The sequence below is a fragment of the Megascapheus bottae genome, chromosome 30 (genome assembly GCF_031878675.1).
Source record: "Megascapheus bottae isolate mThoBot1 chromosome 30, mThoBot2.hap1, whole genome shotgun sequence".
Classification (NCBI taxonomy): domain Eukaryota; kingdom Metazoa; phylum Chordata; class Mammalia; order Rodentia; family Geomyidae; genus Megascapheus; species Megascapheus bottae.
This window is the reverse complement of record NC_143538.1, coordinates 7,564,766-7,587,400: the sequence shown is the minus strand read 5'-3', so window position 1 is coordinate 7,587,400 and position 22,635 is coordinate 7,564,766. Positions and strand designations below refer to the sequence as shown.

The 22,635-nt window shown below is 43.8% G+C and overlaps 1 protein-coding gene across 1 annotated transcript in view; it reads right to left on the bottom strand.

The window, feature by feature from the left end:
• Positions 1-22,635, bottom strand: part of Trpm1 (transient receptor potential cation channel subfamily M member 1) — a 55,896-nt gene that overhangs the window by 13,017 nt on the left and 20,244 nt on the right. Inside the window, 16 exon segments of the mRNA XM_090321442.1 lie at positions 705-879; positions 1,608-1,859; positions 4,288-4,416; positions 7,249-7,380; positions 7,570-7,692; positions 8,432-8,660; positions 9,333-9,625; positions 10,452-10,481; positions 11,436-11,576; positions 13,544-13,594; positions 14,824-14,958; positions 15,635-15,805; positions 17,317-17,417; positions 18,394-18,466; positions 19,185-19,308; positions 20,019-20,193. Coding sequence (XP_090177568.1) covers positions 705-879; positions 1,608-1,859; positions 4,288-4,416; positions 7,249-7,380; positions 7,570-7,692; positions 8,432-8,660; positions 9,333-9,625; positions 10,452-10,481; positions 11,436-11,576; positions 13,544-13,594; positions 14,824-14,958; positions 15,635-15,805; positions 17,317-17,417; positions 18,394-18,466; positions 19,185-19,308; positions 20,019-20,193 — 2,334 coding nt within the window.

The following is a 22,635-nucleotide window of genomic DNA, read 5'->3' as shown; positions in this document are numbered from 1 at the left end:
TACCAAGGCTGGGGCTTGAACTCAAAGCCACTCACTCTTTGTTTAGATATCTTGCTCATAACAGACTCTCTTACCACTTGAGCCATGCCTCCAATTCAACATTTTGCTGATTCATTGGAGACGGAGTTTTACCTAGTTTCCTTTCCAGGCTCGCTTTGAGCAGAGATGCACGTGGTCCAAACTTTTCTGAATAGTTACCATTACAAACACAAGCCCCTGGTGCCTGGCTTTAACTTAATTTTGAACATAAATTAGAGCTTATATTCTAGTTTATTAACACAGTCAATAGTTAACTTTACAATAGCTGTGGTATTGTTGTTATAAAAGCTAGATAGAACATCCTGTGTCTGCTGATGCCTCTGTTTCTTAGGAGAGGAAGATGTTCAAGGCCTTCTATTCACAGACAGCAGGCCTCTTTTCAGACTGCTAATGAGTAATTTAGAGAGAGAGAGAGAGAGCAAGAGCGAGAGAGAGAGAGAGAGAGAGAGAGAGAGAGAGAGAGAGAGAGAGAGAGAGAGAGAGAGAGAGAGAGAGAGAGAGAGAGAATCCATATCTCAAAATCGCTACTTCATAATCTTATTTGATGGTGTGGCAGTATGGAAAATATTCTACTGCTAAATGAATATATGTTGTCTCTGTCATTTGGAACTGACCATCTGCCCTAGAAGCAGGGAAGAGAATCTTACTATGAATTCTATTCTTACGGTCAATCTGGTCTGCAAACACCTCTCCATAGATCATCCAGTAAGGCATGTAGAAGATGTTTCGGGCCAGTTTCCAAGAAGGCTTCTCCTCGGGGTGCAAAATGGCCTGACGGGCTACGCCAAAGCTCATCAGTACAACCAGCATGATGACCACAAAGTACAGCATGTCAATCATCTGAGGAGAGAACCACAGAACAGCCCTGACGTTCTCCACTCCTGGACCAGGTTCACGCTGCTTCATTGTATGGCTGACTCTGAAGACTCCATGATTGCCTATATAAGATGAAGACTATCTCCTTCCCTTCTTTCTTTCCCATCCGTGGACTGCTAGCCTTGGTCCACTCCATTATTCTAGAACATTTGCTTCTAGTCTTGCTTGCTTGCTTTTCTTCTTTTTTCATGGCTATTGTTTGGTTAATTGGAGATAGTAGTCATGGACCTTACTATCTGGTCTGGCTTTGAACTGTGATCATTAGATCTTAACCCCCTGGGTTGCTAGGATTTCAGACAGGGGCCACTAGTCCCTGGCTTAGAACCCCTCCACACACACACATTCATATAAAATATATAATATTATATAATACACAACATGCAATTATACTATATCATATAATTATACATAATTATAGATAAATTATTACATTATATGTTATAATGATACACTGTATATACAATTTGTTTCCTATGGTTGGAAGCCAAGAAGACTATATGACATGTTTTTCTACTGGGGATTATTTAAGCTACTCAGGTGAACTGTGCATCTCAAAGTGAAGGATATTTCCTGTGAGGAATGACAAAACAAAGATCAAATGACACCAAAGGAAGCCACACCCCAGACGCGATCCTTCTGTCCTAACCCCAACCCAAACAGCTCTGGTTTACTCATAGGAAGCCATTACTAACCATCTTCCCAATCATCATCACATAAGGGCCAAGATACTTGTTGACACCAAAAATGTCCAAGACTCGGATATACCAAAGGATGATGTCTACACAGTAGATGACCCGGCCGTAGCCCATATATGGCTGGTTCTGCAGGCGAAGGATAGCCCCAACCATGAACATGGAAATAGCCACAAGGTCTGTGATGTTCCAGTATTCCTGAAGCCATACTTTGATTTTCTGGCTGAGTTTGCCGGGTTCTGACATGAGGATCTGAAACAAAGAGAAGCATCCACAGAGAGACCCTCATGAGAAGCTTTGTCTTTCCTTAGCATCTTGCAAAGATAAGACTGGTGGAACATTCCAGGGCTTCTGGTCCCTTTCCAGAGAGAGATGAAGAAACACGAATCTCTGGCAGAGGGATTTGTCTAGAAAGGGAAATTCCATGAAATCCTCTGCATTCTTAGATTCAAGGTTTATAGGCTCTCAGGAAATGCCTTTTAAATGTTTGCCTTCTGGCTGTAATTAAAGCCATTATTATTTGAATTTTTTTTCCTAATTATCTGGACACACATGGTTGTTGGTTTCAATTCTAGACTTACGTAGGTATTATATGAATTGGGTGGAGATAACAGAAGGAGACAAGGAAATGTTGCTTTGCCAAAAATTCCCTTGCCGCTTTGACATGAAAACTCAGGAGAACATGAAACCAGATGAGCCCCTATTTGAGATAATATTTTTTTTCAAAATCACCACTTATTAAAAGGTGATTTCTACAGGGGAAAATGGAAAATGTTCAGCCAATAGCAGAATGATTAGCTGTGGTACCCTTTTAGCTGTGGAAATTGTGAGTAAATTCCCGGACCCTAGGGCTGGATGAGCCAACCTGGAACAGTTTACTAGTTTATTTTAGTTTAGTTTTTTGGCCAGTCGTGGGGCTTGAACACAGGGCCAGGACACTGTCCCTGAGCTTTTTTTGCTCGAGGCTAGTGTTCTACCACTTTGAGCCACAGCTGTACTTCCGATTTTCTGGTGGTTAATTGAAGATGAGTCTCATAGATTGCCTTGCCTGGGCTGGCTTTGAAGTGTAATCCTCAGATCTCAGCCTCCTCAGTAGCGAGGATTACAGGTGTGAGCCACTGTCACCCAGTGGGCTCTTTATTAGTTCAGGTTCATTTTTAGCTTGTGTACACACTTTCTCTCAACCAGTGAAAAGAATGGTGAAATCACTTATGGGTGATATAAGAAAGAAAAGTTCCTGGCCCGTAGTTCTGCTGTTTGCAGAAATCACCTTCTTGGTTTTCCATTTGAGCACTGTGGTGTGAGTCAGGCACAAAACAGTGTTAGTACATTTTTCAACACCTAGCTGTAAATCTTGTTCCTTCTGTTGCACCAGATGTTCTGGGCCCCACCCACATCTCTCTCTCTCTCTCTCTCTCTCTCTCTCTCTCTCTCTCTCTCTCTCTCTCTCTCTCTCTCTCTCTCTCTCTCTCCCTCTCTCTCAGATGGGCATGCCTACTGGTGGTCCTGGTAAATCTCCACCGCTTTCCCCTTTCTGGGAGCCTTGCATTTTGGCAACTGGAACACCTCCACGGTGGCTGCCAAAAGACTGACATAGGTATGAAACTGAGACTCTCCCTTATCTCAGATAGCACAGATTTGCTGGACTCCAAGCCAATGAATGGAGATCTTCTGTAATAGTTGACTGATCCCATATCTCACTCAGCTCCTTCCCTTCTCCGAGTCTTCCCTCCTTTGCTCATTGTCACAGAGAACCTTACAGAACTTTCAACCAATCTGCTGCAATCTACCTTCCTGCCATCTACTGTACAAAAGTCCAAGTGAGATGGGGGCCAGGGTTGGACCTAGAGAAAGAGTGCTTGCCTAGCATGCACAAAGACCTGGGTTCGATACCTTGATACCACATATATAGAAAAAGTTGGAAGTAGTGCTGTGGCTCAAGTGGTAGAGCATTCGGCCTTGAGAAAAGCCCAAGGACAGTGCTCAGGCCCTGAATTCAAGCCCCACTACTGGCTAAAAGAAAAAGTTCAAATGTGCAACACTGTAAGTATATAATTTGAACCAAAGTCTCAAGCTTCAACAAAGTAAGTTACCTCTATCCATCATTTTTAGTCTCAAGACCCAGAAAAATGAGCCCCAAGTCTGTACCCAGTTTATCTCAAGCAATAAGGCACTAACTGTGACTTTTTTTTTTGGTTGGTTGTGGGGCTTAAATGCAGGGTCTAGGCACTGTTCCTGAGCTCTTTTTTCTCAAGGCTACTGTTCTACCACTTTGAGCTACAGTGCCACTTTCAGCTTTCTGGTGGTTGACCAGAGATAATAGTATCATAGACTCTCCTGCCCAGGATGGCTCTGAATCATGATCCTCAGATCTCACCTTCCTGAGTAGCTAGGTTTACAGGCGTGAGCCACCAGTGCTTGGCCTTGGTCATGACTTTGAAGTGCACCCAGACCTGTTTGTGTAATTCAAGTCATGTATTTGATCTTGTGTTTGGTTTTGCAAGCTCAAAATTCAGCTGGAAGGAGAGGCTGTTGATATGGGAAATAAGTGCATGGAATATTGGGATGACGTCAGGCTCCAAGAAGAAGTCTGAGGCAGCTATCTTCTGCACAAAGCGTTTGTGCCACAGGCCTGACATTGGTGGTGGGCGGGGCTGGGACAAGCCTGTGCGCTAATCACCTCCCGTATTTTCTCTAGGGCCAGGCTCACGACGTAGAAGATCACAATCCACTCCTGGAGGGAGGGCCAGCCGTCCATACGCACCAGGATGACGTAGTTAAACAGCAGCAGGTAGGCCAGGTACCATATCTGGAGGAAAGAAAAGCTGTTGGCTGTGCTTTGGGCAAATAATCTTGGAATTGAGTTTTGAAACTTTATTTTCAAATTGATGCATTTTCATTGTGTTGAGTTTTCCCTCCTCTCTCTCTCTCTCTCTCTCTCCCTTTCTTTCTACCCACCCCCCCCCTTTCTCTTTCTCTCTCCCTCAGTACTATGGATTGAACTTTAGACCTTATTATTTGAGAGCCACACCTCTAAGCCTTTTTTTGTGTGCTTTTCTATTTTTATTTTTTGGTCGGTCGTGGGACTTGAATTCAGGGCCTGGGCTTCCCTCCCTCAGCTTTTTTATTTTTTATTTTTTTTTTTGTTCAAGGCTAGCACTCTACCACATTGAGCCACAGCACCGCTTCTGGTTTTCTGGTGCTTCACTAGAGATAAGTGTCTCAGGGACTTTGCTGCCCAGACTGGCTTCAAACCACAATCCTCAGATCTTAGCTTCCTGAGTAGCTATGATGACATGTGTGATCCTCAGATCTTAGCTTCCTGAGTAGCTATGATGACATGTGTGAGCCACCAGCTCCAGCTTACAGTTTGTTTTTGAGATAGGGTCTTGCTAACTTTACCCAGGTCCCTGCCTAGAACTCACATTCTTCTTGTCTCCAACTCCCAAGGAGCTGGAATTACAGGTAGGAACCATTACTTTCCGCTTTCTGCAATGGATTTTTCTGTCCCCTATTTAGAGGATAGCTCCTTGTATGTCACCAGTACAGAGAGAGAGAGAGAGAGTGGGGGCGGGGAGAGAGAGAGAGAACTTTGAGGCAGGTTGGACGTATTTCCTCCTTGAGCATGACATGGGGCACTGCCATTTTGCTTTCTGCTCCAAGAGCTATTTCTTGGTGGTGGCATTGTCATGGGAAAACAAACAAGTGATACTCAGGGTCTCTTCCAATGATTTGCTGGTGTGGGAAACTAGGAAGGTTCCTAACTCCTTCCTGCACACGGGTGTCTTTCTCGAGTCTCCTACAGGAGAAGAATGTGATAGGGAGGGAACATGTGGATGAGCCCGTATTCAGGACCACAAAGCTGACTTCAAGTCCCCTTGATTCCCAGTAAACCAGCAGCCACAGAGGCTCTCAGAGAGGAAGAACTAGAGGTAGGGGGAGAGGTGTGGATGGGGTGAGAGTAGAGGGAAGACTGATTGTCCATGAAGCCATAAAAGCCTCAGCTCATTGTTCTTCAGGATTTCTGAACACAAAGCCATGTCTGCTGCTTGATTGAATGTAGAGTGAGAAAGGTTCCAGGCCGTTCACATTGCCAGAACACTGCCAGACATCTATTATCTATCCTTCAATGTCAAGTCACAGTGTGGCCACAGATACGCTGCCTGGACTGCCTGCAGGTCTCACAAAGGTCCTTGAATCTATGATCTTTTCCTCTTTCAACTCTTGTTTCCAGGGCACTCATCCTCTTGATTCCCAGATTCCTCCTAGATTCCACAGGAGGCCAGAAAGTTGGTGTGCTGTTACGTAGATCCACGTACAAGTACTTTAGAGCAGAAAGATGCTAATTTATTTCCCTTTTCTATAAGCTGGGTTCAGCCATACTTTGTGCCTTAAAGGCCCAGTGATATTAAAAGCATGGCGCCTAACTGTGGTTGTATTGGGAGGAGGTAGGCCTTTAAGAGATGGGATTTACTGGGAAGTAGCTCATTGGTGCCATTATTCTGCCCTCGAAGGCAATATTGGAACCCTGGCTCCCTTCTCTTGCTTTCTCTCTCTCTTTTTTTTTTGTCCCTGTCTTCAAGGAAAGTTGTTTTCTCCAAGAGCAATAGGTCACTGGATCATGAACTAGAATCTCCATCAAAACAACCCTGTTCTCTCTAGGCTTTGATCAGTTATTTCTTACAGTGACAGAATGCTGACATATACATTTTAATAACTCCATCAATTTAATGAAAAATGAGATCTATGAGTTTGGTCTTTAATTCATTGGTCATCTTTATTCATCTTAAAATCATATGTTCACTCAGGTTTCAATAGCTCATGCTTGAGTAGCTCTGGCTACTCAGGAGTCAGAGATCCAGAGGACTGTGGTTTGAAGCCAGCCTAGGCAGAAAAGTGTGAGACTCTGTCTCCAGAAATAACTAGAGAAAAGCAGGGCTGGAAGTGTGACTTCAATGGGGAAGTGCCAGACAAGCAAGTGATCTGGATGAGAAGGAAGCCCAGACTTCAAACCCTAATTCCACCAAAAAAGAAAATAGCTAATCCTCCCTCACTAAATATAGATTACAAAAGGCCTACATTGTTCCTCTTAGACAAATACGATGTGATTATTTTAACTTATGAAATCGTGTATCTGGGGCCCACATGGCCAAATTTTTACGTACTTATAAATACATAACAAGATAGAGAGATCCAATTTTAGTTAGGATTCAATTAATCCCAGTTTTGTTTTCCTAATTCATTTTAACCTAGTAAATTTTAGATACTTTTTTCTTTTCTTTCCCTTTCTTTTCCTTCCAATTTCTTCCTTCCTTTCTTCTTTTGGGCTGGGACCAGGGCTCAGGCTTGGACTCAAGGCCTGAGCTCTGCCTCTTTTGCTCAAGGCTAGGACTCTACCACTTGAGCCACACCTCCACCACTGGCTTTGTGGAAGTTAATTGGAGATAAAGAGTTTCATGCATGTTCCTGTGGGACTGGCTTTGAATCATGATTCTCAGATCTCAGCCTCTGGAGCATCTAGGATTCCAGGGAGCCATGAGCAGTGAAGAATTTTAGATATTTTGAAAAGTATCTAATATATTCCAACATAATTCAGAATACAAAATAGGCTTAATGGGCAATTTGAAGGAGGAAGCCTTACTGTATAAAACCAGAACTTAACAATGGGAGCATTGTAGAATTCACAGATTTTTGTTCCAATGGGAATACTTCTCTGCTTTTTATGCTCACTCTCCTCATCGCCCTTTCTGGAACCAGCTTCTGCATTCGCATCCTGAGAATCAGAACACAGCAGACACATAACAGAGGAATTTTTAACAAGTCAAAAAGCACCTTCAAGGCGCCCCAAGTCTCAAAGTACCCCCCAACTGACAAAGTTCCTAAATTTACACGAAAGGAAATTGTACCCATTGAGGAAAAAAAAGAGCAAAAGGGATACTCAAAAACTAAGGGAATCACCAACCGCATTCTCTTCTTCTTTTTCTTTTCCATCTTCATTTTCCTTGGATGTTTGATATGAGAGATCATCGTATGTTCGGAATTCCAAAAACAAGATGGTGGGGGGGATGAGAATTCCCATAATAACCTATAAAAGATGATAAAGAAGTCTGATTTTGACATGGCAACAATGCTAGAAGAGTTTCTCAGTGCAGTCATTCCTCGGTATCTACGTGGGATTGTTTTCAGGGCCTAGTGGGGGTACCAAAAATCTGTGGGTATTCAGTGCCTATTGGCCCAGTATTTCCAGTATTTGCACATAATTTTTGTGCATTTCTGCATACTTTTTTGGCAGTCGTGAGACTTGAACTCGGGGCCTGGATGCTGTCCCTGGGCTGTTTTTGCTCAAGGCCAGTGCTCTACCACTTTGAGCTCTGCTTCTGGTTTTTCTGGTAATTGACTGGAGATAAAAGTCTCACAGACTTTCATGCCTGGGATGTCTTTGAACCAGGATCCTCAAATCTCAGCCTCTAGAGTAGCTAGGATTGCAGATGTATGCCATTGGTACCTAGCCTTAGATGCAGATTTTGAAAGACAATTTTTGGTCTGAGGTTGGCTGAATCTGAGAAGGTGAAACCCTTGGATGTAGAGGGCTGAAAGTCTAGCTACAGATTTCAAATGGTGATCTTTCTAGGCAAGAATCTAGGAGCCCTGGGTGATGTTTAGCCTTACTCTGGGCCATTTTGTGTCTTCTCCATTGGCATAATCACAGTCAGTGAAACATCTAAAGCTATCGTCTGAAGCTTTAGAGAAATTTAGAGCTCAGGCCTGTGCTCCCTCACTTCTTACTGTGGTTCTCACAAGTCTAATGACCTTGTCACACTGACCTTCAGGCCAGGATTCTTCCTCATCCGAAGCCTTCCCATCCACATGTCGGTTAGTAACATCTGACTGCAGGTATGAGCAATGAAGTCTCGGTGTTTTGCCGCCACAGCTAGCTTCAGGCAGGTTGAGTTGCTCCAGTTTTTTAGCTCGTAGGTCAGAAGTTTCATGGCAATCTGCTCATCGTGCTTATAGGATTGGTCTAACAACTCCACAGCAAGCTGGCCAAAATCTCTGGATGGAAAGAGGTGGAGGTAGCCTTGAGCTCTCTCTTTGATTACCTCAGTACTTCATCTATACCTTTCAAGGCGTATGTACTGGATTTGTATGTGTGTAATACTTCGACGATGCATTGATTGCAAGAGAATCCAACCTTTTTAGTGCTTCTGTGGAGACGATGTATGGGTGCCACAGAGCCAGAGAAAGGATAACTAATTGCTTTGTGGTTATTAGAGCTTCACTTACGTGGGGGAGGAAAAATACCCAATGCTACCTCTCTTGAGCCACTTGTACCAGCTGAAGGGGAATCAAAAATAAATCCATGTGACAGACTGATTTCAAATTTCAGTTCTCAGATGTCAGCCTCTTGAGCAGTTAGTATTATAATATTATGACTGATTAATATGCTAATATGACTGTATAATATGCTAATATGATATATTATATATTTGTTATATAATTTACAATATATAGATTACTATATAATAATAGTATTATAACAGGTACTATATAATATACTGTGTATAGAATATATACTACATAGTAATATATACTATTTATAGTAATACATGTATAACAGAATATATTATTATTGTATAGTAATAGTAAAACAGTCCTTGTAAGGAGGAGCACAAGTACTTGGTACTCAAGTCCTCTTTGCCCTTTGGATTCCTTCTGGACACTGACTTGGAATTGTTGTCCAGATCCTGGGAGATGTCATCCACCAGCTCGCTCTCCGAGGACTCGTGGGCCATGGCCTTGTAAAGCTTACAGGCCACCAAGGCCTTGGCCATGCTCTCCTCTCCTCTCTGCCACAGGAAGATAGCCATCTTCTGACGCTTCATCAGTACAGCCCACACCATCAGCTCGTGGAACGGGTACTGGAACCGACTCACAGCCGGGTCATCCACATCGATGTCGATCTCTTCCTCCTTTTTCTTCTTTTTCTTCTTCTTCCCTTTGGTGGGAGGTTCATCATCCTATGGGGAGAAAAAAAAAGATATATTTTTTAAATCATGATTCTTAAAATGACATAGGTTAGTAGAAAAGCAGTCCTAGACAGCTTGCAGGTGGCAAGGTAAGCTGATAAACCAAAACTGGTCCCACAGTGAAACAAGTGCCGAAGGCTATAAGGGAATGAAGTAGGCAGGCACCAGTGGCTCACACCTATAATCCTAGTGACTCTGAGGCTGAGATCTGAGGATCATAGTTCAAAACCACCCAGGCAGAAAAACCCACGAAACTCTTACCTCCAATTAACCACTCAAAAACTGGAAGTGCAACTGTGGCTCAAAGCCATAGAGTACTAGCCTTGAGCAAAAAAAAGCTCAGAGACGGTGCTGAGGTCCTGAGTTCAAGCCCCATGACCAGTACAGAAAGAAATGCATGTGATCTCTTTTTTAAAATTATTATTTTATTTTTCTTATTGTAAAAGATTTTATTAACACTGATTTTACATCATATTTCAAATGTCATGTTTAACAAACAAGTATTCAAGAAGGGAATTTCTATATGCAATCACTGTCACATAAATTTTAGGACATAACTAAAATTAAGCTGAGAGTTTATATGTCATAGATACATATCAATCGATATAATATAACATTATGTCTATGGAGTATATATCCCATCCCATGTGATCTTTTTATGCCATTTGGTCAAGTTGATTTTGCTGAGTTTATAGCAAACTTATTCATGGGAAACAAAGTTATTCAGTTTTATGTTAACTATAGTTTGAATATGTATATACATATATATGTTGACCAAGATATCATGAAATCAGTAAAAAAAAAAAGTTCTACTCACCTCCATTCCCAGAAGCTTCAGAGCTTTAGGCTGCACAATGAAAGAAAGGGAAAGACGGGTTATTCAGACAACATTCAGCATGCATGCTAGCAAGTTAGTTGAAAATGCTTTGTCTTATTACTGATTAGTGACTGCAGCCAAGGAAAAGATATGAATAAATAGGAAAATGGTTTCTGTCATCAGAAATCAGTTGAGGAGAAAGACAGACACATACTTGCTATTTCAGGTGTTCCCAGCCAAAGCTGACAGCCATAGAGTTGGGGCTGATGGGAAGGCTACATCATAGTTAGGACCTGTGTGTGTGTGTGTGTGTGTGTGTGTGTGTGTGTGTGTGTGTGTGTGTGTGCGCGCGTGCACGCACGCGCATGTGTGTGTGTATGCTCATGTACTAATACTAGGCTTGAACTCAGAGCCTCATGCACACTCTTATTATTTAACTCAGACCTCCACTCTGTCATTTAGCAGAGTAACTGGAGATAGAACCTCCTAGACTTTTCTGCCTGGCTTGGAACCTTCCTTTTCTAGATCGCAGCCTCCTGAGTAGTTACGATGATAGGCAGGAGCCACCGGTGCCTGGCTAGGTCGTAGTACATTTCACCTGAGCTTTCGGTAAGTGAAGGATTTGGAAAAGCCCATTGGAAGAAGGAGTCCTGCCAGGCACAGCCATACAATTTGGTTTGGGTGGAGTAGGTGGTATGGTGCACCGGTGGGGATAGCTGACAGAGAGCCTCGGATGCTGGGATGAGGATCTGGGTCATAGTCCTCTGGGCTGTGGCAGGGGACAAGGGGGTGTCCTGTTGTATCTCTTGTTTTGGCAGATGATGCACAGTTGAGGGGCCTTGCAATAGGAAATCACGGAGGGAGTCAGGGCAGGGGTGCTTGGGGATAGATTGGGGTGAAGGGCCTTTAAATAGGTCAGGTTATTGGGAAGCATGACGGGGAAACACGTGGCGCCCTGAGAAGCATCAAACAATGCTCCTCTACCCTCTTAGGCCCAAACAAGTTGTTGTAAAGGGTCCGAAAACTTTTCCGGGTGTAGTTGCAGCGGTAGGCTCCGCCCATGAGATACTCCAGCACCAGCCCGATGTCGATGAGGCTGATGTGATAATCCGGAGGAAGGTTACTCTGTAAGAAAAGATCAGAGTGCAGGTCCTGTGAGGTCAGTGCAATGGCATCATCACACACACACACACACACACACACACACACACACACACACACACACACACACAATGTCTTCATCCCCATCCCAAGTCATAAGTTAGAGGACAGGTAGCCTTAGCCTACAAGGGAGGGAGCTGCTGGGTTGAATTATGTGCAGGAGTTGAGGCTAGATTTCTAAGAAGAAGAAAGATAGCTATGTGGCTACAGGATGGATGACCAGATAGGTTCGTGGCCTGGCAGATGGGGTGGTAGCTGACATGCGCAGATGTAAAGGGAATGGCATGATATGGCTGGCCTAAAAGCCAATTGGCTTGCATGAAAAGATCCTTTGATAGCAGGGAGAAGCCAGCCTCGGGGGAGTGGGGCCAGATTTTATTCAGATTTATGCAGGATAAAGATGCCATATGGTCTGTGAGCTTGGCTTAGTGGTACAGTGCTTGCCTTGCATGCACAAAGACTCAGGTTCAATTCCTGGGTACCTCATCCATAGAAAAAGCTGGAAGTGGTGCTGTGGCTCAAGTGGTAGAGCTCTGGCCTTGAAAAAAATCCAAGAACAGTGCTCTGGCCCTGAGTTCAAGCCCCAGGGCTGGCCATAAAAAAGGTGACATATGAGGGATTTAGGAACAGTCATTTCTCCCCCGGAGAGAACAGGCCTGAAAAGAGGAACCTCGTGAAATCATCACTCACTCCTACCCTGGACTGGCTGTCTTACCCAAGGGCCTAGCGTTCCCCAGCTGTTTATAAAAACCATTTGAATAGCCCTATTGCTATGTTACTTTCCTAGAGCGAGATGATGGCTGGAGCGTCCTGGGCGGCATTCCAAGGAATAGCCTCCATTAACCATGGTGCTCACACGTGGTGTGTTTCTGTGGCTCCCACCATGATCCTTGGCCTTACTGGGGATTTCTTATTAAGCAACAGGGAGATACTGCCTTGCTCTAAGAAACTCACTGCAAGGAAAGACAAAATAATCTTCACTCTACAACCCAGTACCAAGCATGTAGAACGTGAAAAGGGATTCCTGACTCTGTCCTGGGTGTGGCCATTGCAAGGGAGAGAGAGAAAGGCTTTCAAGAGAGTGACACTTGTGGCTCCTCCTGTTTAGTAAATTTCCAGAAGAAGGCTCAGTGATGAGTCAGAGGTGTGAAAGAAGATACTGAAAGCTACCTCGGCTGCTGCTTCTGGCTTTGCCATGGTGTCAGCCCGATCAAATCACTCAGCATGTTTCTATGGGGTAGGGATGCACATAAAACTGAAGAAGGATTAATTTTTTTTGCCAGTTCTGGGCTTGGGCTCAGGGCCTGAGCACTGTCCTGGACTTGTCTCAAGGCTAGAGCTCTACCTCTTGAGCCTCAGCACCACTTCCAGCTTTTTTCTATGTGGTACCAAGGACTTGAACCCGGGTCTTTGTGCATGCTAGGCAAGCACAACTTTTATTTGTTTTGTCGAGATAGGGTCTCAACATGTAGTCCAGGCTGACCCCACACTTGTGATCCTCTTGTTTCACTCTTCTGAGTGCTGGGATTACAAATATGCACCATCAAACTTAAACTTTAAAAAAAAAAGTTTTAAAAGGGGGAGGAGGCTCTGATGATAAGAAGATAACACATTTAAGAAAGTAATCAAAGCCAGGCACTGGTGGCTCAGGCCTGTAATCCTAGCTACTCAGGAAGGTGAAATCTGCCAGCGTAGGCAGGAAAGTCCATGAGACTCTCATCTCCAACAAACCACCAGGAAAGCAGAAGTGGCGCTGTGTCTCAAAGTGGTAGAGCGTTAGCCTTGAGCAAAAGTGCCCAGGGGTAGCACCCAGGCTCTGGGTTCAAGCCCCACAACCAATACAAAAGAAAAATAAAGTAATCATTGCTTTTAAAGAAATGTTTAGTAAAAGATGGCAACAGTAAGGATTATAAAACTGTGGGTGGACTGACCTTTTTTACATCCCTCACCAGCAGATGAAGTGTGTTTGGCGGGCCCTGCCTCTGAAAGAGAAGCATTCAGCCATGTGAAGTTAAGTTTTCCCCTTCAAATCCTGGGACAAAATTCTTCCCTACTTTGTAGAATTAATGATTTATGAAAGTGGGGTGTAATCCCTTGACCTGTTTCTTTCTTTCTTTTTTTTTTGAGACAGAACTGGTGAACTATTTTTCTTGATTTATTTTAGAAATATTTCACAAGTATATAATATTAAGAGCAAATGACTGCCATTTCACTTATTTAAAATCTTAGGATGGTAAAGGGAATATCAATTATCAAAGCACATATTATGGTAATATAAACCAGGGAAATTTCATTCAAATCTTTTCCATCCTAATAGAGCAGAGATACGTGTGTGTGTGTGTGTGTGTGTGTGTGTGTGTGTGTGTGTGTGTGTGTGTGTGTGATATTTGTAGGGGGTACCAGAACTTAGAGCTAGAACTCAGGACCTGAGTGCTGTCCTTTAGCTTTTTTTTTTGCTGAAGACTAATGCTCTACCATTAGAACTACAGGTCCAATTCTGGCTTTTTTTTTCTTTTGGTGGTTAATTGGAGATAAGAGTCTCATAGACTTTCTTGCCTGGGCTGGCTTCAAACCAGAGCGTCAACAATTTAGTGAGAGTCTCTCCCTTCCTACATGTAGCTGTTATTCTAAACAGTCTCTGACTGAAGGTGGTTCAGCTTTGGATTTTTAAGGTGTTTTTGTTTTTTGATGGTGCAAAAGCAATACGTACATTCAATAGAAACTGCACTTTAATTTTTAACCTCCTTTGGGCTCATGATATTCTATCCAATCTTCTTCTGTGCTGGACAGTGACTACAACGTGCAGCTCCCGGTCCAGCCCCATGATTGCAGATGGAACACTCGATATGGATGTGTTGCTAAACTATGGTATTTGGTAGGTTAGCTGTGCAAAATGCGTTCTCAACTTACGATGGGTTTAATCAGGGTAAGAGTCCTGTGTGCCTGCAGTGGAGGACACTGTCCAGCACAGAAGAAGATTGGAGGACACTGATCAGCATGGAGTGATAGGACTAGTTAAGCATGGGAACATAGCTGTGCCCATCACCCAGGAAGACATAGCAACCTGCTCTTATTTAGCGTGGATCTCCAGGCTGAAACCTTTTCCCTCTGTGGCTCTGTGCATCTGGCCCCAGTTGTGCGCAATCGGGACCATGGAGAAAGGATTGTGAGGGCTAGCTTCTCTCTCGTTCCCTCCGTGTGGGGCACTCACTGTGTTATACAGTTCCTCCAGCCTGGGAATGGTGAGGAAATGCTGCATATTCACTCCGTTTTCAATCAGGAGCTTCACAAAGTCAACTCGGTCTAAGACTAGAGCGTCTAGCATGGCTTGCTCCAAAGCATTCACCTGTGTTATGGAAATACCAGTCAGGAGGTGAATTGGAAATAATAGAGAGAGGCTATTCTGAGCCTCTGCCCTCTGCCCTCCCCCTCCCCATCCCAGAGCCAGAACTATTTTGAATATAGTTCTCTATGTGTGTATATTCCCCAGTGGTGGAATCTGACCCAGGGCTCTACCTTTGAGGTCTACACTAAGCCCATGGGTCTCTGATATTTTGTTTATGTGAACACCTCTCTTCTGTCCTTTCTTCTCAGCTTGGTACTGCCTTGTTCTGGCAAAACTTGTAGAAGATTGTGGGGAGAGAGGAGGGAACCCCAGCTGGATTCTGTCCTTTTGAAAACAAGTTGAAGCTAGGTGCTGGTGGCTTACCCCTGTAATTCTAGCTACTCAGGAGGCTGAGATCAGAGATCAGAGTTTGAAGTAAACGTAAGCAGAAAAGTCCATGAGACTCAAATCTCCAATTAACCACCAAAAAGCTAGAAGTACAGCTGTGGCTCAAGTAGTAGAGCTGCCTTCCTTGAGCAAAAATAAAAAAAGCCAAAGGACAATATCCCGAATTGAAGCCCTAATTCCAGCACAAAACAAAAACAACAAAACAACTATCTCTTCCTTTATGAAGATGTGTGATGCAAACTCTGGTTTTCCTGCTCCCAGATACCAGATGGAAAGGTTGCCCACATACCCAATTCAGCAGCTCGATCTTCCGGGGGTCTGTTTCTTCCTCTATTTCCTCCTTCACTTTCCCTTTCTTCTTGCCTTTTCCTTTTCCTCTCCCCTTGGTGGTGGCTGTGGGTGGCTTCTTCTCCTTCTCTGTGGCTTTGCTATCCACCGGAGGGGCCAGGCTACTTAGGGGCTGAGATTCACAGCAGGCAGAGTTAGAAAAAGGTGGTGGTTAGTGTACCCCTAGCCCAAGATAAGTGTATTAACTCCCCCACCCTCACTTCTGTATCTGCATATACCTAGTGCATACATAAACATATACACATGAACATATATACACAGCAAACACACACCCCTATTATCATGCACGCACAAGCATGGGTGTGAGTATACATATCTGCATACATACAAAACACTGATGTTAACAAGGCACTGGTGCCTGACTCCTGTAATCCTAGCGACTCAGGAGGCTGAGATCTGAGGATTGAGGTTCAAAGCCAACCTGCTCAGGAAAGACTATGAGACTTTATCTCCAATAAACTACCAAAAAAAAAAAGCTTTGGGCAAAAGAAGTTTAGAGATAGAACCCAGGCCCTGAGTTCAAATCCCAGGACCAGCACATACCACATACATACACACACACCAATACATAAATGTATAGTCATATACACGCATATATAACATAAACACACCCATTTCAGTGTAGGGTGTCTTTGACGAAGGCTCTTATATAGTGGATATTGTATATTACAGATCACATAATATATCTTATATATTATACACAAAGATATACTTAGCTTGAACTAATAGTTTTGTGTATTCAAAGTGACTGGCTGCAGAAAGGAAAAGGTGCTGAGAGCTAAGTTCAGAGGCAGCAAGGAGATGTGCCCACAGGTATTTAATGATGGCCCATGATTATGAGGGAGTCAGACACGGCAGACATCGCCTCAGGTGCTGTCTCGATCCACTAGATATGAACTTATTGACGGGCACCAGAGTTCTGATGGGTGTCGTGACATTGCATGCAACATGATGATGGACTGGAGATAGCAGGTTTCCTCTCCCTGAGGAAGCAGGAGGGGAAGCAGAAGCGGGACTGTTCCCTAGACCTTGTGATATAGCCAGAGGCCCTCCACAAACCTGGGGCCATGTGGTTTGGACTTCTCAGTCTCCAGAAATGGCGAACTAACCAAATCTTTCCATTATAATATACTCCGATTCAGGTATTTTATACAAAGCAGGTGAAGCTGTCCGAGCTTCTCTCTTCCTTGTATGTTCTTATTTATTTTCAGTGGTTGTGGGGTTTGAACTCAGAGCCTTGGTGCTGTTCCTGAGCTTTTTCGCTCAAGGCTAGTACTCTACCACATTGAACCACAGCGCTACTACTTGTTTACTGGTGGTTCACTGGTGATAAGAGTCTCATGGACTTGGATGCCCAGACTGGCTTTGAATTATGATCCTCAGACCTCAGCCTCCTCAATCGCTAGGATTACAAGAGTGAGCCTGTTAAACAATGTGTTTAACAGTCTTAATGTACTACCCAATTAATCAACCAGAAACCATAGAGATTGTTCTGGAGATCGATGTCAGAAGAGAGAACATTGTAAAGCCTTATTGGCACAAACGCATGACAAATGATATGAACTGAAAAAAATTTTTAAAAAACACAACAAAATAAAACAAAAAAAAACCACTTCATTTCACCGGCCAATGGGGCCCAAAGACAAAGATCTGGCTTCGTGCAATGTCAACTCGGTTCCAAGCTAGTGCCAAACTCAGCTGATCAGGAGCCGAAGCATTGGTTCCTGGAAAGAAAAGACACGAGAGCCATTTTTTTTCACTTCCTGCTTGGAGCCCCCTGCTTTGTCACTTCTTGTCCTCTTGTCCCTGAGTTAGCCAGTATAGTCCTGAAATAAAGAGAAGAAGTCTATCGTTTCCAGAGCTTTGCGGGAGGAAGATGGATGAGAACTCTCACCAAGCTGGCTCTTCGCAGTCTCTTTGGGAATGGCTAAGGATGAACCTCTTGGCCCAAGATCTTCAAAGGCAAGGGGGTACGGGCACAGGAATGGATGCCAGACTGGGCCAACTATGACCAGCCCCCAGGCCACATGAAACCAGCACACTACCAGACCTCTTTCCTCCATGCCTCCTCATGGCCCCTGGTCTAGCTGAATCAGAAAGGAAATACCCTCCCTACCATGAGCCTCTGGTTGAAGCCTGTCATTAGGAGTGAGACAGGATAATTGGACAGGGCTCTCCAGACTACAAGTTAAAACAGGTTTAAATGGGATACCGGTAGCTCACACCTGTAATCCTAGCCACTCGGGAGACTGAGATTGGAGGATCGTGATTCAAAGCCAGCTCAGGATAGAAAAGTTCACGGGACTCTTGTCTCCGAGGGCTAGCCTGGAGTGAAAAGAAGCTCAGGGATAGCACCTGCACTCTGAGTTTAAGTCCCGGGGCTGGCACACATACAAAAAAAAAGTTTTGTAAGCCCTGAGCAGAAGCTTTCAGTTCCTCAATAGACCTGTGTCAAACGGCAACAGCTCTGACGTCCACCCATGCTGGTCCACAGGACCAGATCCCCCCCTCCCCCCCCCCCCCCCCCCCCGCTACAGAAACCTACTGTGAGTCTTGTCATTCCATCACACTTTCATGCCTGTCACCACAGACAGCCTGGCAGGCTCTGTCCCCAGTAAGAGAAATGGGGAAAGATTTCCGGTCCTAGGCAAAGCCCAGCACAGAATTGAAAAGACAGGAGACATATTGTCAGGAGCTCACCTTTCAGGAGGGCAGTTAAAATGGCCATCTCCACATCCTGCTGCTCCTCACAGCCCATTCTAAACACTGTGATCTGCAGCAGGGGAATCCGAAAGACTGGAGTGAGGTGAGGTTGAAAACAGTGACCCGAGGTGATTTCTTTCTTTTTTTTTTTTTTGCCAGTCCTGTGCTTAAGCTCAGGGCCTGAGCACTGTCTTTGGATTTTCTCAAGGCTAGAGCTCTACCACTTGAGCCTCAGCACCACTGCCAGCTTTTTTTTCTATGTATGTGGTACCGAGGAATCGAACCTGGGTCTTTGTGCATGTTAAGCAAGCACTCTACCACTAGGCCAAACTCCCAGTCCCTGTGGTGATTTCTGAACAGCAATCACAAAGCTGTAGGTGTGGGGTGGTGTGAAGCTCTGAGATTAAACCCCAGTAACTGCCAGTAAAACAAAACAAGATGGACAGAGAACAGAATTTGGCAAGTGGAAATCTTTTAACTTTGTAAGCACCTCTTGCAATGGATCCTAAAATACTTGATTGCCATCTCTAGCCCCCAGTCTTTCAATCTGATTCCTACTGTGACTCTCTCCCTCTGTGTGTGACGTCATGTGATGTCATCTCCCATTTGCACATGTCACTGAGCTTCCGGTGCCCTCCCCCAAATTGCCAGCCAATTTGGTATGGATTTGTAAACACATGGACAGAATTAGAAGAAAAACAAAAGAGCAGCAATAAATAAATAAATAAATAAATAAATAAAGCCCAAACTGAAGTCTCTTGTTTGAAAATAAATTCAAGACACTTAACAAGTTCTTTCTTCTTCATGCACTCCATGATGATTGCAAACAGCTGATGAGACTGGCTCTTGCTGTAATTAAATGTTTTCTGAATGGTAACAAGAAGTTGATCCCTGAAGGATTCGTTTATGCCCCTGTTCAAAGAGAACAAACACAGCAGTTAACCCTGCTTGTTGAATAAATCAGAACTCCCTTCCCCTACCTGGTCTCGCTCACCCCCAAAACCAGGTCCCATCTGGTATCTTTGATTTGAAACTTTATTATTGGAGGGTATCTCTGCATAGGAGACTTTTTTAAAGAAAAAATGCTGGAATTTTAATTTTTGTTTGTTCTGTTTTGATTGCCACTGAAAGGTGGGTGCCTATGGTTCAAGCCTGTAATCTGAGCTACTCAGGAGACTGAGATCTAAGGGATCGTGGTTTGAGGCTAGCTTGGATAGGAAAGTCTGTGTGACTCTTATCTCCAATTAACCAGCAAAATGCTGAGCTGGAGGTGTGGTCCAAGTAATAAAACATTAGCTTTGAGTGAAAAGCCAAGGGAGAGAGAGCCAAAGATCCTGAGTTCAAACCTCAGTACATACGCGCGCGCGCGCGTACACACACACACACACACACACACACACACAACTGCATTCACACTTGTCCTGAATTTCAGCTCTGTTGCAAATCTTTGGATAGGGAAGTTGGAAGAAAGTGTATTCCAGCCCAGGGAACTCAAGCCCCTGACAGCTCCCTCATATTCCATCCTGGGGAGGGGGAGAGGGGTTCTACTGAATCCTTATAATTCTCCGTGGTCTAACAAGGAGTCATTGAGCTCCCATCCTCCCTCCTGTGCCCCCTCCTACCCTCCTTCTTCACAGTATTTGTGTGCAAAGGACAAAATGTCTGCAGCTCGTCCACTGCCATCACAAACCACCACCGGGACTGGAGGATCTTCTCTAAGATATTCCAAGACCATGGAAACCACGTTCGGGCCTCCTTCCACCACGAGCCCCACAACGGGCACACCCTGGCCCAGTCCTGCAACACAAACCACAGTCAGAGTTTGGATCAATGTTCAGTATCCTTTCCTGGCTCGTCTGTTTGGTACATGTAAGCCAGTCTCTACCCCTTGAACCACCAGCCTTTCGTGTGGCTTTCTTCTAGCTAATTGGAAATAAGAGTCTCATGGATTTTCCTACCCAGGCTGGCTTGGAATTGCTACCCTCAGATCTCAGCCTCCTGAGTACCTGAGATTCAAGGTCATGAGAAGACTTGAGAATTTCAAGCTTTAGTGAATTAGTTCTCACAATTCGTTTCTACCATTCTGGAATGTTTCACTATTTCCAATGACCTGACTGATCTCACTAGAATAATTACAGTTAAGGCCATTTTAGCAAAGAGATACTGGAAACTATATCATGATGACATTAAGTCTGTCCTTGAGATCCCTAACTTAAGCAACCTTGGGACTTTTTGCTTATTTTGATTACAAACCAAGAAATTAGAGTTCTTCAAATTTGGGGGGAAGGTAAAATGTGATGTGAACATTTATCCTGATGTAAGCTAATTACATCAGGATAATTGTGCACATAGTCATCACCTCAAATTCTTATCATTTTTGTGGTGAGCACATTAGAAATTTACTCTCAGTGATTTTGAAATGTATAATTATTCATAATTACTAATTGGATTCACCTCAAATGCATTACTTCTGTCTAACTAGAGCTTTATACTTTAATACTTCTTGATCAATGTCACCCTTGCATAACCTTGGCCACATCATCTTTGTGTGGAGAAACAGAACAGAGCTGGCTCTTCTTGCCTTAGGCTGGACACCCCGAGGCTTTGTGTGGTGGGATGTGACAACTGGGCACTCCTTTGCTATCCCTGCCCTGCTCAGAACCCTAGGCAAAGGATGACAAAGGGAAGCCCACAAGTCACATGACTGGGAGAGGCGGGGTGGTACAGAAACTTACAAATCCAAGCAAGTCACAGCTGGATCAGATGCTTAGAAATCCATAGCTTTTCAGCTTTTTGGTAGTAGGCACAGAGTACTTGAGCAATAGCCCCTCACCCTTAAATTCTCTTTTATAATCACTATCTCCCATTATTGCCAATTATTTTTTTTCTTGCCAATAACAGCAAAAGCAAAATGTTCTTTAAGACCATTTAGTAATTGTTTGATAAGCTAGGTGCCAGTGGGTCATATTTGTAATCCTAGCTATGCAGGAGGTTGAGATCTGAGGATCACAGTTCAAAGCTACCCTGAGAAGGAAAGTTGTGAGACTCTTATCTCCATACATGTGCGCGCGCGCACACACACACACACACACACACACACACACACACACACACACACACACACACACACACACACCAGAAGTGAAGCTGTGGATCAAGTATTAGAGTGCTAGTCTTGAGCAAAAAAATTTAGGAACAGCAACCAGGCCCTGAGTTCAAGCCCCATGCCTGATACAAACTAATAATAATAATAATAGTTTGATAGTAAAATGATATCATGCTTTTATTTGTATTACTTTGTTTTATTGGTTTGTGCTGGCACTGGGGCTTTGAACTCTTGGCCTGGGTGTTATTCTTTGTCTTTTTTCACTCCAGGCTAGTGCTCTACCACTTGGGCCATAACTCTGCTTTCATTTTTTTGCTGATTAACTGGAGGTAAGAATCTCAGGGGCTTTCCTGCCTGAGTTCGCTTCCATTGAGAGATGTCAGTCTCCTGAGCAGCTAGAATCACAAGTGTGAGCCACAGGCACTTAGCTCAGGTTGGTTGCTTGGTTTTGTTCATTTGAATTAATTCTTTTCATTTTATGTGCTTGAGATTCACTCCTTTCTCTCTAGATACACCCCAGCTTTCTTCTGATAGCCTTTGCTCCCTATCAGGGTTGTGCTTCTTGGGTCAGAGGTTTATCTAGTCTATTTGTGATAGAACAATTATTAACAATCCAGACATCCTTCAACAGCTAAATGGTTAAACCACTTAAATCCTGCCTCTAAAATATCTCTGGAACTCTGGGTCTCTCATTCAGATAGGCAGATCCTTCCTTCCCTTCTTTTCATTGCTGAGTGGGATGGAATAGTTAATGATCATATAGTTAATATATTTCTATATCATATTTAATGATCCTATTGAATGATCATCTAACACCTAATGGAATCATACTACTAAGTTATTCTTCCTCCCCTGTTAAAACATTTCAAAAATATCAATCAATGGTGATAACAGAAAAAAACGAAACCCAGTCTGGGAGTGTGGCCTAGAGGTAGAGTGCTTGCATAACTTGCTTGAAGCCCTGGGTTCCATTCCTTCGTACCACATACACAGAAAAAGCCAGAAGTGGTCTTCTGGCTCAAGTGGTAGAGCACTTTGAGAAAGCCAAGGAAGTACTCAGGCCCTCAGTTCAAGCCCAGGACTGGCAAAAATAAAAAGATGAAAAGAACCCTAGGACAGGTCAATGTGATGGG